The 16874-nt window shown below is 46.4% G+C and overlaps 1 protein-coding gene across 3 annotated transcripts in view; it reads left to right on the top strand.

Annotated features, from left to right (window-relative positions):
• The window catches only part of KBTBD3 (kelch repeat and BTB domain containing 3), a 37071-nt gene extending 21926 nt beyond the window's left edge, over positions 1-15145 (top strand). For all 3 annotated transcript variants that reach the window (XM_030199368.1, XM_030199369.1, XM_030199371.1), the window contains 2 exons: positions 528-763; positions 13220-15145. In XM_030199368.1, coding sequence (XP_030055228.1) covers positions 543-763; positions 13220-14819 — 1821 coding nt within the window. In that variant the 5' untranslated portion in view covers positions 528-542 and the 3' untranslated portion in view covers positions 14820-15145. The remainder of the gene's footprint in view (positions 1-527; positions 764-13219) is intronic.
• Positions 15146-16874: the final 1729 nt, after the last annotated feature.

Genomic DNA, 16874 nt, shown 5'->3' with positions numbered 1-16874 from the left:
AGATCTGATTCTAATTGGCAGCCATATAGGCTTCCAGTGACATGGCTATTTCCTGGTATAGCAAGAGTAGTCTACTCTGTGCTGTTTTGCTCGCTTGTTTATTGCAGCTGCAGTAGTTGATGGGGCCTGGGTGCATTACAAAAAAGCGACCTTCTGCTTGGGCAGATGCATACTGGATTATTCCATAGACCACTACAGATTGTAACCGGTGATGTCACTGGTGGAATTCAGTTTTCTCTACCTCCCATCTGCTGGCGGCAAGGATAACACCCGCTGGTTGAGAACAGTGATGCTTACTAAAGAAAATTATCAGGTAAGAAATAATTTCTCTTTATTTACATATTTGTTATTCCTACAGGATTATATTTATTTATTTATTACATTTGTACCCCACATTATCCCACCTATTTGCAGGCTCAATGTGGCTTACAGAGTGTTATTATGACATATTCATGAGAGGATATTAGATATATGATCTTAATGTGGTATGGTTAACCCAAATCTGTAATTATGTTTTGTTATTCCAGTTACACTAAATCGACATGAACAATCAACATAATTCAGACAAGAGTATGTGCAGTGGATCTTCTGGCCCTCAAAAGAATTCCATCTGCCTGGTGACTGAAGGTCATGGACAGCAAATTTTAAATGTGTTACAGAGTTTCCGAGATCAGAATATGTTCTTTGACTTCAACATAATTGTGAGAGATGAAATTATTCCCTGCCACCGCTGTGTCCTGGCAGCATGCAGTGACTTCTTCAGGTAATGTTTTGAATTGCTTTATTAAATTATAATTATAATTATTATTTTTATAGTGCTTCTGGACAAACACAGTGCTGTACATTGATAATAGTGGCAATTCTAGAAATGGCACCTCCATTTAGACACATCAAGGATGTACGGTAGGGGCCTATTCTATAACAGACCCTGGGTACTTGGATTCCATTACAGAATACTAGTGTAACACAGTATCAATGAGCTTAATATTGGTATAACTGTGAGCATGTAAATATGGCAGGGATGCGCATATCTTACAGAATTCTTAACTGGGAGCCCCACTCATGTTCCAACTATGTGTACTCCCTCGCATTTAGGCACTATGGGATCCTTTTAATAAGCTGCAGTAAGCACTAGTGTGTGCTTTCTGCAGCTTAAAAAGGCTTATTGTGGGACGTGTTGGGATGTTCCACCAGAATTTTGCACTCTGCATGCACATCACACATTAAAAATATAGATTTTTTTTTTTGCGGACAGAGACTCTGAGGGTTATTGCCAATATGTTAACTGATTAGCACGTCAGCCCTTATCGCCTACAAAATTATATGGCAGTCAGGGCTCACATGCTAATCTTTTTTAATGGCTACGCGTTAATGGCAACATTAGCACATAGCCACTAATGCTGGATCGGCCATTTTCCAGCTGCAGGAAGAAATAGCCTTGGTTCGCAGAAAAGACTCGCATAAGGACGATCTATGGTCACTTTTCCCCCACTTATGTAAAAGGACTTCTATGTAAGTTAGGCATGCCATTACAGACTAGCAGACTTATACGGTCTGTGTCCTGAGAATGGCAAGGTCAAATCAAACTCTGGTATATATATATATATATATATATATATATATATATATATATATATGTATATATGTATATATAAGTATTGCATATCAAATAAAATGAGTTTATCTTGTTGGGCGGAGTGGATGGACCGTATAGGTCTTTATCTGCCATCACTTACTATATTACTATATTATATATGTTAGCCACTGATTTGTTCGTAAGTGTACACTTAAGCGTGCAAGTGCTAGTATTATAGATTTATATTTATGTTGTATTAAAATTTGTTATACCACCCTATCTGAACAAGGTGGTTTACAAAAACTAAAATACAAATAATACTATTAAAATAAATAACTGTAGACAAGGAGAAAAGAAACAGAATTCCATTAAAAATAGGAAAGGTAATCATGCAAAAGAAGTCAAACAGGTCTTAAATACTAAATATTATATCGGATATCCCGGTCAAGAAATAAAACCTTACTGAAAGTTAGTACCAAACGCAATAGAGAAAAAATGTGTGTTTTAGCAGTCTTAAAAGTTTTCAAAGAGGGTTCAGAACAAATAGAAGAGGGTAAATCATTCCACAGTTTAGTTCCAAGAAAGTAAAATGCAGAGTGTTTAGTAGATTCTAAATATGCAGATTTTGGAGATGGGAGAACTACATGGTAAGAATCCAGTGAACGTAAAGATCTTGTAGGAGTATAAGGGATAATCAAAGATGAAAGAAAGCAAGGTAGACCAGCATAATATGACTTATGAACCAAGTAGAGGATTGTAAAGTAGGATTGATGGGAAAGGGAGCCAGTGAAGTCATAGAAACAAAAGAGTAACATGATCAGAACGCTTGGCCCTACAGAGGAAGCGGGCAGCTAAATTGTGAAGTGTTCAGTCTTTTTAGCTGAGAGTATGGGAGTCCAGCAAGAATAGAGTTACTGTAATCGAGTTTAGAAATGACAAAGTCTGCGTAGAGAGCAGAAGCCTGATTTGAGAATGGAAGAGAGATGGTTTCTCTCCCATGTGGACTTTCTGATGCGCTTTGAGATTTACATTACAACCAAAGCTTTTACCACACTTAGAACATGTGAATGGTTTCACTCTATTATAGATTTTCTTGTGTATTTTGTACGTTTTGCATTTGGACGTTTTTTGTTTGAAAATGGACCAAACAATAAAACGTCCAAATCACAAAATGTTTCTCCAAACTGCATTTTCTAAAGGAAAAGATGGATTTTTTTTGTAGAAAATGACTTTTCCAGTTCTGATTTTGGATGTTTTACAAAAAACGTCCAAATTCAGACTTAGATGACATATTCAAAAATGCCCCTTGTGCATCTGACTTGCCCAAAGTCACAAGGAGCAGCAGTGGGAACTGAACCCATATTGCCAGGTTCAAAGCACTAACCATTAAGCCACTCCTCCTCTGTTTTGGACGTTTTGCATTTAGACGTTTTTTGCTGACGACACAAAGTTATTCAATTGCAAGAAGATTGTGAAAAATTACAAGAGGACCTTACAAGACTGGGCTTCTAAATGGCAAAGAATGTTTAATGTTAGCAAGTGCAAAGTGATTCATGTGGGAAAGAGGAATCTGAATTACAGTTACGTAATGCAAGGTTCCACATTAGGAGTCACCGACCAGGAAAGGGAACTAGGCGTCATCGTTGATGATACGTTGAAACCCTCTGCTCAGTGTGTGGTGGCGACGGCTAAGAAAGCAAATAGAATATTAGGTATTATTAGGAAAGGAATGGAAAATAAAAATGAGGACATTTTGCAACACTCCATGTTGCGACTGCATCTCGAATATTGTGTTCAGTTCTGGTCACCGCATCTCAAAAAAGATATAGTGGAATTAGAAAAGGTACAGACAAGGGCAATGAAAATAATAAAGGGGATTGGACGACTTCCCTATGAGAAAAGGCTAAAGCAGCTAAGACTTTTTAGCTTGGAGAAAAGATGGCAGAAGGGAGATATAGCGAATGCTACATACCTGTAGAAGGTATTCTCCGAGGACAGCAGGCTGATTGTTCTCACTGATGGGTGACGTCCACGGCAGCCCCTCCAATCGGAAACTTCACTAGCAAAGTCCTTTGCTAGCCCTCGCGCGCCCGCGCGCACCGCGCATGCGCGGCCGTCTTCCCGCCCGAAACCGGCTCGAGCCGGCCAGTCCAGTATGTAGCAAGACAATACACTTCAAGGGAAGACACAACTCCAAAGGGGAGGCGGGCGGGTTTGTGAGAACAATCAGCCTGCTGTCCTCGGAGAATACCTTCTACAGGTATGTAGCATTCGCTTTCTCCGAGGACAAGCAGGCTGCTTGTTCTCACTGATGGGGTATCCCTAGCCCCCAGGCTCACTCAAAACAACAACATTGGTCAATTGGGCCTCGCAACGGCGAGGACATAACTGAGATTGACCTAAAAAATTTACCAACTAACTGAGAGTGTAGCCTGGAACAGAACAAACAGGGCCCTCGGGGGGTGGAGTTGGATCCTAAAGCCCAAACAGGTTCTGAAGAACTGACTGCCCGAACCGACTGTCACGTCGGGTATCCTGCTGCAGGCAGTAATGAGATGTGAATGTGTGGACAGATGACCACGTCGCAGCTTTGCAAATTTCCTCCATGGTGGCTGACTTCAAGTGGGCTACCGACGCTGCCATGGCTCTAACATTATGAGCCGTGACATGACCCTCAAGAGCCAGCCCAGCCTGGGCGTAAGTGAAGGAAATGCAATCTGCTAGCCAATTGGATATGGTGCGTTTCCCTACAGCCACTCCCCTCTTGTTGGGATCAAAAGAAACAAACAATTGGGCGGACTGTCTGTGGGGCTGTGTCCGCTCCAGATAGAAGGCCAATGCTCTCTTGCAGTCCAATGTGTGCAGCTGACGTTCAGCAGGGCAGGAATGAGGACGGGGAAAGAATGTTGGCAAGACAATTGACTGGTTCAGATGGAACTCCGACACAACCTTTGGCAGAAACTTAGGGTGAGTGCGGAGGACTACTCTGTTGTGATGAAATTTGGTGTAAGGGGCCTGGGCTACCAGGGCCTGAAGCTCACTGACTCTACGAGCCGAGGTAACTGCCACCAAGAAAATGACCTTCCAGGTCAAGTACTTCGGATGGCAGGAATTCAGTGGCTCGAAAGGAGGTTTCATCAGCTGGGTGAGAACGACATTGAGATCCCATGACACTGTAGGAGGCTTGACAGGGGGCTTTGACAAAAGCAAACCTCTCATGAAGCGAACAACTAAAGGCTGTCCTGAGATCGGCTTACCTTCCACTCGGTAATGGTATGCACTGATTGCACTAAGGTGAACCCTTACGGAGTTGGTCTTCAGACCAGACTCAGACAAGTGGAGAAGGTATTCAAGCAGGGTCTGTGTAGGACAAGAGCGAGGATCTAGGGCCTTGCTGTCACACCAGACGGCAAACCTCCTCCAATGAAAGAAGTAACTTCTCTTAGTGGAGTCTTTCCTGGAAGCAAGCAAGATGCGGGAGACACCCTCTGGCAGACCCAAAGAGGCAAAGTCTACGCCCTCAACATCCAGGCCGTGAGAGCCAGGGACTGGAGGTTGGGATGCAGCAGAGCCCCTTCGTCCTGCGTGATGAGGGTCGGAAAACACTCCAATCTCCACGGTTCTTCGGAGGATAACTCCAGAAGAAGAGGGAACCAGATCTGACGCGGCCAAAAGGGAGCAATCAGAATCATGGTGCCTCGGTCTTGCTTGAGTTTCAACAAAGTCTTCCCCACCAGAGGAATGGGAGGATAAGCATACAGCAGACCTTCCCCCCAATCCAGGAGGAAGGCATCCGACGCCAGTCTGCCGTGGGCCTGAAGCCTGGAACAGAACTGAGGGACCTTGTGGTTCACTTGAGATGCGAAGAGATCCACCAGGGGGGTGCCCCACGCCTGGAAGATCTGTCGCACCACACGGGAATTGAGCGACCACTCGTGAGGTTGCATAATCCTGCTCAACCTGTCGGCCAGACTGTTGTTTACGCCTGCCAGATATGTGGCTTGGAGCACCATGCCTTGACGGCGAGCCCAGAGCCACATGCTGACGGCTTCCTGACACAGGGGGCGAGATCCGGTGCCCCCCTGCTTGTTGACATAGTACATGGCAACCTGATTGTCTGTCTGAATTTGGATAATTTGGTGGGACAGCCGATCTCTGAAAGCCTTCAGAGCGTTCCAGATCGCTCGCAACTCCAGAAGATTGATCTGTAGATCGCTTTCTTGGAGGGACCACCTTCCTTGGGTGTGAAGCCCATCGACATGAGCTCCCCATCCCAGGAGAGACGCATCCGTGGTCAGCACTTTTTGAGGCTGAGGAATTTGGAAGGGACGTCCCAGAGTCAAATTGGAGCAAATCGTCCACCAATACAGGGATTCGAGAAAACTCGTGGACAGGTGGATCACGTCCTCTAGACCCCCGGCGGCCTGATACCACTGGGAGGCTAGGGTCCATTGAGCAGATCTCATGTGAAGGCGGGCCATGGGAGTCACATGAACTGTGGAAGCCATGTGGCCCAGCAATCTCAACATCTGCCGAGCTGTGATCTGCTGGGACGCTCGCACCCGCGAGACGAGGGACAACAAGTTGTTGGCCCTCGCCTCTGGGAGATAGGCGCGAGCCGTCCGAGAATCCAGCAGGGCTCCGATGAATTCGAGTTTCTGCACTGGGAGAAGATGGGACTTTGGGTAATTTATCACAAACCCCAGTAGCTCCAGGAGGCGAATAGTCATCTGCATGGACTGCAGGGCTCCTGCCTCGGATGTGTTCTTCACCAGCCAATCGTCGAGATATGGGAACACGTGCACCCCCAGCCTGCGAAGCGCCGCTGCTACCACAGCTAGGCACTTTGTGAACACCCTGGGCGCAGAGGCGAGCCCAAAGGGTAGCACACAGTACTGGAAGTGGCGTGCGCCCAGCTGAAATCGCAGATACTGTCTGTGAGCTGGCAGTATCGGGATGTGTGTGTAGGCATCCTTCAAGTCCAGAGAGCATAGCCAATCGTTTTGTTGAATCATGGGGAGAAGGGTGCCCAGGGAAAGCATCCTGAACTTTTCTTTTACGAGATATTTGTTCAGGGCCCTTAGGTCTAGGATGGGACGCATCCCCCCTGTTTTCTTTTCCACAAGGAAGTACCTGGAATAGAACCCCAGCCCTTCTTGCCCGGATGGCACGGGCTCGACCGCATTGGCGCTGAGAAGGGCGGAGAGTTCCTCTGCAAGTACCTGCTTGTGCTGGAAGCTGTAGGACTGAGCTCCCGGTGGACAATTTGGAGGTTGAGAGGCCAAATTGAGGGTGTATCCTTGCCGGACTATTTGGAGAACCCACTGATCGGAGGTTATAAGAGGCCACCTTTGGTGAAAAGCTTTCAACCTCCCTCCGACAGGCAGGTCGCCCGGCACTGACACTTGGATGTCGGCTATGCTCTGCTGGAGCCAGTCAAAAGCTCGCCCCTTGCTTTTGCTGGGGAGCCGCGGGGCCTTGCTGATTCGCACGCTGCTGACGAGAGCGAGCGCGCTGGGGCTTAGCCTGGGCCGCAGGCTGTCGGGAAGGAGGATTGTACCTACGCTTGCCAGAAGTATAGGGAACAGTCTTCCTTCCCCCGAAAAATCGTCTACCTGTAGAGGTAGAAGCTGAAGGCTGCCGGCGGGCGAACTTGTCGAATGCGGTGTCCCGCTGGTGGAGAGACTCTACCACCTGCTCGACTTTTTCGCCAAAAATGTTATCCGCACGGCAAGGCAAGTCCGTAATCCGCTGCTGGACTCTATTCTCCAGGTCGGCGGCACGCAGCCATGAGAGCCTGCGCATCACCACACCTTGAGCAGCGGCCCTGGACGCAACATCAAAAGTGTCATAAACTCCTCTGGCCAGGAATTTTCTGCACGCCTTCAGCTGCCTGACCACCTCCTGAAAAGGCTTGGCTTGCTCAGGGGGAAGAGCATCAACCAAGCCCGCCAACTGCCGCACATTATTCCGCATGTGTATGCTCGTGTAGAGCTGGTAAGACTGGATCTTGGACACGAGCATAGAGGAATGGTAGGCCTTCCTCCCAAAGGAGTCTAAGGTTCTAGCGTCCTTGCCCGGGGGCGCCGAAGCATGTTCCCTAGAACTCTTAGCCTTCTTTAGGGCCAAATCCACAACTCCAGAGTCATGAGGCAACTGAGTGCGCATCAGCTCTGGGTCCCCATGGATCCGGTACTGGGACTCGATCTTCTTGGGAATGTGGGGGTTAGTTAATGGTTTGGTCCAGTTCGCAAGCAATGTCTTCTTCAGGACATGGTGCAAGGGAACAGTGGACGCTTCCTTAGGTGGAGAAGGATAGTCCAGGAGCTCAAACATTTCAGCCCTGGGCTCGTCCTCCACAACCACCGGGAAGGGGATGGCCGTAGACATCTCCCGGACAAAGGAGGCAAAAGACAGACTCTCGGGAGGAGAAAGCTGTCTCTCAGGAGAGGGAGTGGGATCAGACGGAAGACCCCCAGACTCCTCGTCAGAGAAATATCTGGGATCTTCCTCTTCCTCCCACGAGGCCTCACCCTCGGTGTCAGACACAAGTTCACGGACCTGTGTCTGCAACCTCGCCCTGCTCGACTCCGTGGAACCCCGTCCACGATGGGGGCGTCGAGAGGTAGACTCCCTCGCCCGCATCGGCGAAGCTCCCTCCGCCGACGTAGTCGGGGAGCCTTCCTGGGAGGTGGCCGCGGTCGGCACCGCACGCGGTACCGACGTCGGGGACCTCAACCTGGGCGATGGGCCAGCCGGCGCCACGCTCGACGGTACCGGTGGCGCAAGCACCGCCGGTACCGGAGGGGTAGGGCGCAACAGCTCTCCCAGAATCTCTGGGAGAACGGCCCGGAGGCTCTCGTTTAGAGCGGCTGCAGAGAAAGGCTGAGAGGTCGATGCAGGCGTCGACGTCAGTACCTGTTCCGGGCGTGGAGGCTGTTCCGGGCTGTCCAGAGCGGAGCGCATCGACACCTCCTGAACAGAGGGTGAGCGGTCCTCTCGGTGCCGATGCCTGCTGGGTGCCGAATCCCTCGGCGACCCAGAGCTCTCGGTGCCGACACGGGGAGGAGACCGGTGTCGATGCTTCTTCGATTTCTTCCGAAGCATGTCACCGGAGCTCCCCGGCACCGACGAGGAGGACGTCGAATCCACCCGTCGCTTCCTCGGGGCCGAGACTGAAGAAGGTCGATCTCGGGGGGGCTGTACCGCAGGAGCCCTCAGGGTAGGCGGAGACCCACCCGAGGGCTCACCGCCACCAGCAGGGGAATGGACAGCCCTCACCTGCACTCCACCCCGATGCACCACCGTCCGACGACATCAGCAGACGAGGTCCTGGTACCACCGACGTCGATGCAGCTATCCGATGTCTCGGCGCCGATGCAGAGGCCCGATGCCTCGATGCACTCGATGCAGGGGCGGCCGAGGAAGATGGTCTGGACGCTGACGACGTCGATGCACTCGAAGATCCCGGTGCCGATGCCGACGAAGAGCCCGAGAACAACACGTTCCACTGGGCTAGTCTCGCTACCTGAGTCCGCCTTTGAAGCAGGGAACACAGACTGCAGTTCTGAGGGCGGTGCTCGGCCCCCAGACACTGAAGACACGACGAGTGTCGATCAGTGAGCGAGATAACCCGGGCGCACTGGGTGCACTTCTTGAAGCCGCTGGAAGGCTTCGATGTCATGGGCGGAAAAATCACGCCGGCGAAATCAAAAGCCGAAATGGCGGAATTTGAAGCACCAAATTTAGAGGGAGAAAAAATCTCGACCGAGGCCGAAAAAAGGCCTACCCCGACGACGAAAGAAAACTTACCGGGGCAAAAAGCTGGAAGTACGGGGAGGATTTACACGAAACCCGGCGGGGGGTTTCCGGAGCACTTCCCGACTAGGACAAAGCTTTCCCGAAGGAAAAAAACACGTTCAAACAAATTGGACGCGCGAGGTCGACTTTCCGGGGCTCGACACGGCGAAAACACGACCGTACCGAGTGCGGACAAAAGAAGACTGGCCGGCTCGAGCCGGTTTCGGGCGGGAAGACGGCCGCGCATGCGCGGTGCGCGCGGGCGCGCGAGGGCTAGCAAAGGACTTTGCTAGTGAAGTTTCCGATTGGAGGGGCTGCCGTGGACGTCACCCATCAGTGAGAACAAGCAGCCTGCTTGTCCTCGGAGAAGATAGAAGTCTATAAAATAATGAGTGGAATGGTACGGGTACATAAGTAATGCCATACTGGGAAAAGACCAAGGGTCCATCGAGCCCAGCATCCTGTCCACGACAGCGGCCAATCCAGGCCAAGGGCACCTGGCAAGCTTCCCAACGTACAAACATTCTATACATGTTATTCCCGGAATTGTGGATTTTTCCCAAGTCCATTTATTAGCGGTTTATGGACTTGTCCTTTAGGAAACCGTCCAACCCCTTTTAAAACTCTGCTAAGCTAACCGCCTTCACCACTTTCTCCGGCAACGAATTCCAGAGTTTAATTATACGTTGGGTGAAGAAAAAGTTTCTCCGATTTGTTTTAAATTTACTACACTGTAGTTTCATCGCACACCCCCTAGTCCTAGTATTTTTGGAAAGCGTGAACAGACGCTTCACATCCACCTGTTCCACTCCACTCATTATTTTATATACCTCTATCATGTCTCCCCTCAGCCGTCTTTTCTCCAAGCTGAATAGCCCTAACCTCCTTAATCTTTCTTCATAGGGAAGTCGTCCCATCCCCGCTATCATTTTAGTCGCCCTTCGCTGCACCTTTTCCAATTCTACTATATCTTTCTTGAGATGCGGCGACCAGAATTGAACACAATATTCAAGGTGTGGTCGCACCATGGAGCGATACAACGGCATTATAACATCCTCACACCTGTTTTCCATACCTTTCCTAATAATACCCAACATTCTATTCGCTTTCCTAGCCGCAGCAGCACACTGAGCAGAAGGTTTCAGTGTATTATCGACGACACCCAGATCCCTTTCTTGGTCCGTAACTCCTAACGTGGAACCTTGCATGACGTAGCAGATATGAATCGCTTGTTTACTTTCTCAAAAAATACTAGGACTAGGGGACACGCGATGAAGCTACAAAGTAGTAAATTTAAAACAAATTGGAGAAAATATTTCTTCACTCAACTTGTAATTAAACTCTGGAATTCGTTACCAGAGAATGTAGTAAAAGCTGTTAGCCTAGCGGAGTTTAAAAAAGGTTTGGATGGCTTTGTAAAGGAAAAGTCCATAGACCGTTATTAAAATGGACTTGGGGAAAATCCACTGCTTATTTCTATAATAAGCAGCATAAAATGTATTGTACTGTTTTGGGATCTTGCCAGGTACTTGTGACCTGGATTGGCACAGTTGGAAACAGGATGCTGGGCTTGATGGACCTTCGGTCTGTCCCAGTATGGCAATACTTATGTACAGGCACCTCTCTCCTATTGGCTGGCTGCCTTCTCCCTACTACAGCCAGAAGTGAGCACTGACACTGAACTGACCTTTAGCGAACGGTAGTGAAAATTCAGGCAGATTTAATCTGCTGAATTTCTCATGATGTTACATAAGGGTTCTCAGGCTGTCCTCATATTCCTTCATTTCTTGAGCTTGTTTCCTAATCTGGCTCTGAGCTTCAGTCAATTGAATGTAGAGGGAGTTCTTTTCTTCTGTTAGTCTCCTTATACATCTAGTTGCTTGCTCCAAGTCCTCTTCTAATTAAGCATTATAGCGGTTAGTTCTCCCCGCCTCAGTGCATTGACCTGAGGGTCAGTACTGAACTCCCACTGGCTGATCCTTCTCCTCCCATGAATGATATACCATTGCTGAAAGACAATCCAGGGCCTTCTTTGTCACTTGTCTGCGAGAAAGAACTTCTGGTTAGGTAGACTGTGTATTCCTGTCCTTTGCCCCTTGGGAGGGGAAGACGTTTCAGCCTTAGAGATAAACTCCTTGGCTGGTATAAGAGAGACAGTCAGACTCTGATAAGCGGCAACCAAGTAAAATCTTTATTGGTGTTTCTCTAAGTCAGTACAAAAGTGATTATTCCCTCTTGTTCAGTTTTGTCACACAGCCAGGAAGACGTTCAGGCTGAGCTACAAGGCTGCTCAGATTGGCTTTCTCATTCTGCACTTATATACTGTTATAAGATTCATTTCTTATTCTTACTTTTGTACCTAAAAAGGAATTTCCTATTTTCTTCATTATACAAAAAATGTTATTTCCTTTATTCTTATCAACCTCTTCTGCTCTAGTTCACATGCACACTTTGTGCTCATTGGACATTCCCTTATCCCTTAATGCAGCAACAGCAAACAAATTGTATGAAACACCTAGTTCCTTCTTCCCTAAACACATATTTGTGGAGGAACATCTCCTTTGGAGGGTCCTCAGCCTCACTCATCATCAAGGTTATATCAATTTTATCTGCCATATATGGGTAATATAGTTTCACTTCCTCATGAGTTTCTCCTTGTCATGTGATTTACCAGAAGTACACAACAACACTTGCTATTTACTGGAAAACAAAAGTTATGCACTTTATGTACAAGCAGCAGTAAAGAGAAACAAAACTTATGCCCTCTGTGTGCAGGCAGCAACAGCAGTAGGAAGGAATATACATCTCCCTCTTGGAAGGCCAGGGAGAATCGTGGCCTTCCACACAAGAAGGTGAGAGACTGGGTTCTTCAGAGACTTATGTACTAAGTGCCAGGGAATAAAGGAGCTGGGTAATAAAATGATGTAAAAACATGACTGGGTCAATAATACAGTTCTTCAGGGTCTCAAGTTAAACTTGGCCTACCTGGCTGTCACAGTTGCAGTTCACAGACACCAGGTGGAAGCATACAAAGTAACCCTTTGCTGCTTCCCTCTTGGCCTTGGTTACTAGCAGTGCACTGAGCTTTAATACTTCCTCTACCATGCCCTCCTGGCTCCGCCTAACCTGTGTCACTTCCTCCATGGGCAGGACTATGAGTTTTAAGGTAGGTCTAACTCTGTGAAGAAGGTGTCCTTAAGGGGAAGTGGCTGCATCCTGTAGACTCACAGGAGGGTTAAGTGACTTGCCCAAGATCACAAGGCATGTCAATGCAATTTGAACCCTAGTTTTCCTGCTTTTTTGCCCACTGCACTAACTACTCCTCCAGTTTAGAAACCTGTCTCTCCCTTTATGTCTTGGTGGGCTATAAGCATGCAATTCATTAATATTACTCAGTTGAATATATTTTTGAATCTAAAAAAAACCCTGTGATAAAGCTACAAAATAATTATTTTCACAGTTTTTTAATTCATTTCAGTGGGTATACACAGCAAGCCTATGTGATTAAAATGTAATGCTTAATAAACCAAGCAGCAGGTCTTCAAACTGCTATATGTGCTGAAAGGTTGCCTTTACAAGAGGTTTATGAAATGCAATAGGGAAATCACTCTGCAAGGTTGCATATGGATAGTTTTTGGATAGTTTTCAGTAATAATATTGAATGTTTTTTCATCTACATATCATCGAATCGTTAACCCTAAAGTTGCCCTAATTTTAAAATGGATGTACAATGTTGACAAATTTTATTGCTTTTTGGGGGAAGGTAGGGGGAGGGGAGTTTCAGACAGATGCTACAGCTCACTTTATTGTGTTTCTTTTAATCATTATATTTTTGACTTCCAGAGCCATGTTTGAAGTAAACATGAAAGAAAGAGATGACGGAAATGTTACCATTAGTAATTTATCTCCCAAGGCAGTGAGAACCTTTCTTGATTATGCCTATACAGGAAAAACTGAAATAACGGATGACAGTGTGGAAATGCTATTCCAGTTGTCATCATTTCTTCAAGTTCCACTTCTTTCCAGAGCGTGCAATGATTTCCTAATAAAAAGTATTGACCTTACCAATTGTTTACAGTTGTTATCTGTATCAGAAAGTTACGGCTCTTCTTGTTTATTTGATCATGCCCTGGAGTTTGCCCTGCAACACTTTTCCTTTCTACTCCAGTCAAGTGATTTCTTAGACCTGAATGTTGGGATATTAGAAAAATGTGTAGATGCAGATGAACTAAATGTTTCTGAAGAAGAATTAGTCTTGAAAGCCGTCCTTTCCTGGACAAAAGCTAACTTGGAAACAAGACAAAAGCATCTGCCTCATTTGCTCAAAAAAGTAAGATTACATCAATTACCTGTAACTACACTGGAGGATTTTCTCCAGACAGAAAATCAGTTGCTTAAAAGCACCAACTGCTCCATGTTAATCAGTGATGCAATAAAAAACATTGAAAACTTCTGTGGACTTTTTCCAGATGCTCGCCTTTCAACAACTGAAAAATACATCTTTGCTCACAAAACTGAAGATGGAGGAACTCAACATACATTTTGCTATAATATTAAAACTGATAAATGGGTAGAGCTGCCAGAAATACATATTATGGATTTGCCTGGGTCAAGTTTATCTAGCTATGGAGAAAAACTATTCATAACAGGGGGTTGTAAAGGAAACTGCTGTAGAGCTGTACGACTTCATATTGCTGAGTCATATCATGATGCCACTGATGAGACCTGGTGCTATTCTCTAGTTAACAACGATTCCCATTTAGTGCCAGCTATGAAAAAACCTCGGACAATGCACACATCAGTCATAGCCTTTAATAAATTGTTTGTCATAGGTGGAAAGACAAAAGGTCCTCAAGAAATCAGAAGTCTTTTAGATGTGGAGTCTTACTATCCACTTTCCAAACAGTGGATGTCTGTGAGTCCGTTGCCAAGAGGGATATACTATCCTGAAGCAAGCACGTGCCGAAATACAATTTATGTCCTTGGATCTGAAGTAGAAATTGCCGATGCATTTAATCCATCCCTTGATTGCTTCTTTAATTACAATGCCGAGACGGATCAGTGGTCTGAGCTCCTGGCAGAATTTGGGCAATTTTTTCATGCTACCTTAATCAAAACTGTGTCAGTCAATCATACATTGTATATATGTGACCTTTCTACCTATAAAGTTTATAGCTTTTGCCCAGAAACTTGTGTTTGGAAGGGGGAAGGTTCATTTGAATGTGCTGGCTTTAATGCAGGAGCAGTTGGAATAGAAGACAAAATTTATATATTAGGAGGTGATTATGCTCCAGATGAGATCACAGATGAAGTACAGGTGTACCACAGCAAAAGGTCTGAGTGGGAGGAAGTTTCACCAATGCCCAGAGCCTTAACAGAATTTTGCTGTCAGATAATTCAGTTTAGTAAGCATAGAGACCCATGGCAGTCTAGTCATTTTTGAAAGTGTGGTGCTTTAAAATGATTTCATGTTGTTATCTCTGGTCATGCACAACCAATTAGCCTAAGTTATTAACTGTTCTATGTAGGAATATTGTATTCTAAACATAGGATTCTGTTGTGCAGGGTGAGCATTTGATATTTCTAGCTGTATGTATATACTGCTACATTTGTTTTTTAAATTGGGCATCTGAGTAGCAAATTTGGGGTAAATATTCAGCTGATGGCAGATTTTTGGCAGCCACTGGCGTGTGCAGTCGGCGATATTCAACACTTAACTGCCTAAGTGAAACTGGACAAAGATAAGGACTGTTTTATGTGGTATGATTTGTCTGGTTAATTTAGGTAATGCCGACAGCCCATTCAAAGTGAACGGGCTTTGTTGGCGTTACCGTACCAGGAGCCACTAGTGCGGCTTGATAAAAGAGGCCCTAAGTGTTCAATATCAGCACTTATTGTAAGTGCTGACTCCGCCCCTGGACCATCCACCAGATTGCCAGCTATGGCTTTAGCGGTTAATGCTGATATTCAGTGCCACTAACTGGTTAAATACTGCTGAATATCAGCGATAGCTCTGCACAAGCGATTTAACCTGGCTGGTTAAATCGCTTTGAATATCAACTCCTTTATTTAGAAACTCAAGTGGTATTACTTCAGTTGTGTTTCCTCCAAATGGTACATGCTCATGCTCTCACTCTCTCTCTTTCTGTATATACATCTATTTATAGATAAACAGAGATAGATAGATAGATATACACATGGAGGGGCATTTTTGATACGATGTCTAAGTCAGACTTTGGACATTTTGTGCTAAACGTCCCAAATCCAAAATGTAACCATTTTCAAAAAAGCAAAATGTCTTTTCTTTTCCCGAAAATACCATTTCTAACAAGGTTTTGTGCTCTGTGCGTTTATCTTTTCAGACCATTTTTGAAAAAAACAATGCACAAGTGAAAAATGTAAAAAATCAAGCCATTGGGATATAGGACGGGCCAGCATTATAGCAGAGTGGTTCCCCAGACATCCCAGGAGAGCAATGGTGCACCCTAGGGAGCACTGCTGTGGACTTCATATAAATGTCCCCAGGTACACATCTCACCATTGCTCCCTTGTCTGCTGAGCCCGCAACTGTACACCACTGCAACAGCCATCTTCACCCATAAGAGCACCTATATGTGGATATAGTGGGTTTCTGGTGAGTTTTGGAGGGCTCACAGTTTCCACCACAAATATAACATATAGGGGGAGGTATGAGCCTGTGTCCACCTTTCAACAGTGCACTGCAACTGCATCCACCACTACAGTCAAGGGCAGCCCAACCGTTAGGGCACCTGAGGAAGGGGCCTCAAGTGGCATTTTTTGGGAGCGGTATCTCGGGGAGCAGCTTAGTGGCATTTTACCTCGTCAAGGTGATGTTTCAAATCCGGCAGCAGCAGTGATTCCCATACACCACAGTAAAAGGAAGAGGTGGGTTCCGGCGGCGGCAGGGCAGCGTATGGGAATTGCTGCTGCCAGGTTTGGAACGTCACCATGATGAGGTAAAACGCCGGGGGGTGGGGGCGGCAGCAGCATGTTGGCGCCACCTGAGGTGGCATCTTGCCTTCAGCCAGCCCTGACTACACTATTCTAGGGACCTGCATGCTGGCCTAATGGACTTGGCTATAACATCTGAGGCTGGTGAGTACTATTTTTATTAACATTTTATTAGGGGGTGGAAGGGGTCTGATCACTGGGGCAGCAAGGGGGGGGGGGTCACCTCTGATTTCCTCCAGTTGTCAACTGGTCATTTAGGGCACCTTTTTGTGCCTTATTTGTTTTGAAAACAGGTCTAGACCAAAATGTTGGAAGTTTTCACCCTAGATAGTTTTCATTTTGTTTCATTATGGCTGTAAAACGTATACATGTTAGGCACGCCCTAAGCCTGCCTTTGAAATGCCCCCAATGGCCCCTTGTGATGCACTGCAGACAAAATGCATAGATTGATGCAAAACAGGTTTCGAAAATTCCAATTTGGACGTTTAGAGAAGAAATCTGTCCAAGTGGTTCTTTGACACTTTTT

The sequence above is a fragment of the Microcaecilia unicolor genome, chromosome 4 (assembly GCF_901765095.1).
Source record: "Microcaecilia unicolor chromosome 4, aMicUni1.1, whole genome shotgun sequence".
NCBI classification, from domain to species: domain Eukaryota; kingdom Metazoa; phylum Chordata; class Amphibia; order Gymnophiona; family Siphonopidae; genus Microcaecilia; species Microcaecilia unicolor.
This window is presented reverse-complemented; position numbering and strand designations above follow the sequence as displayed.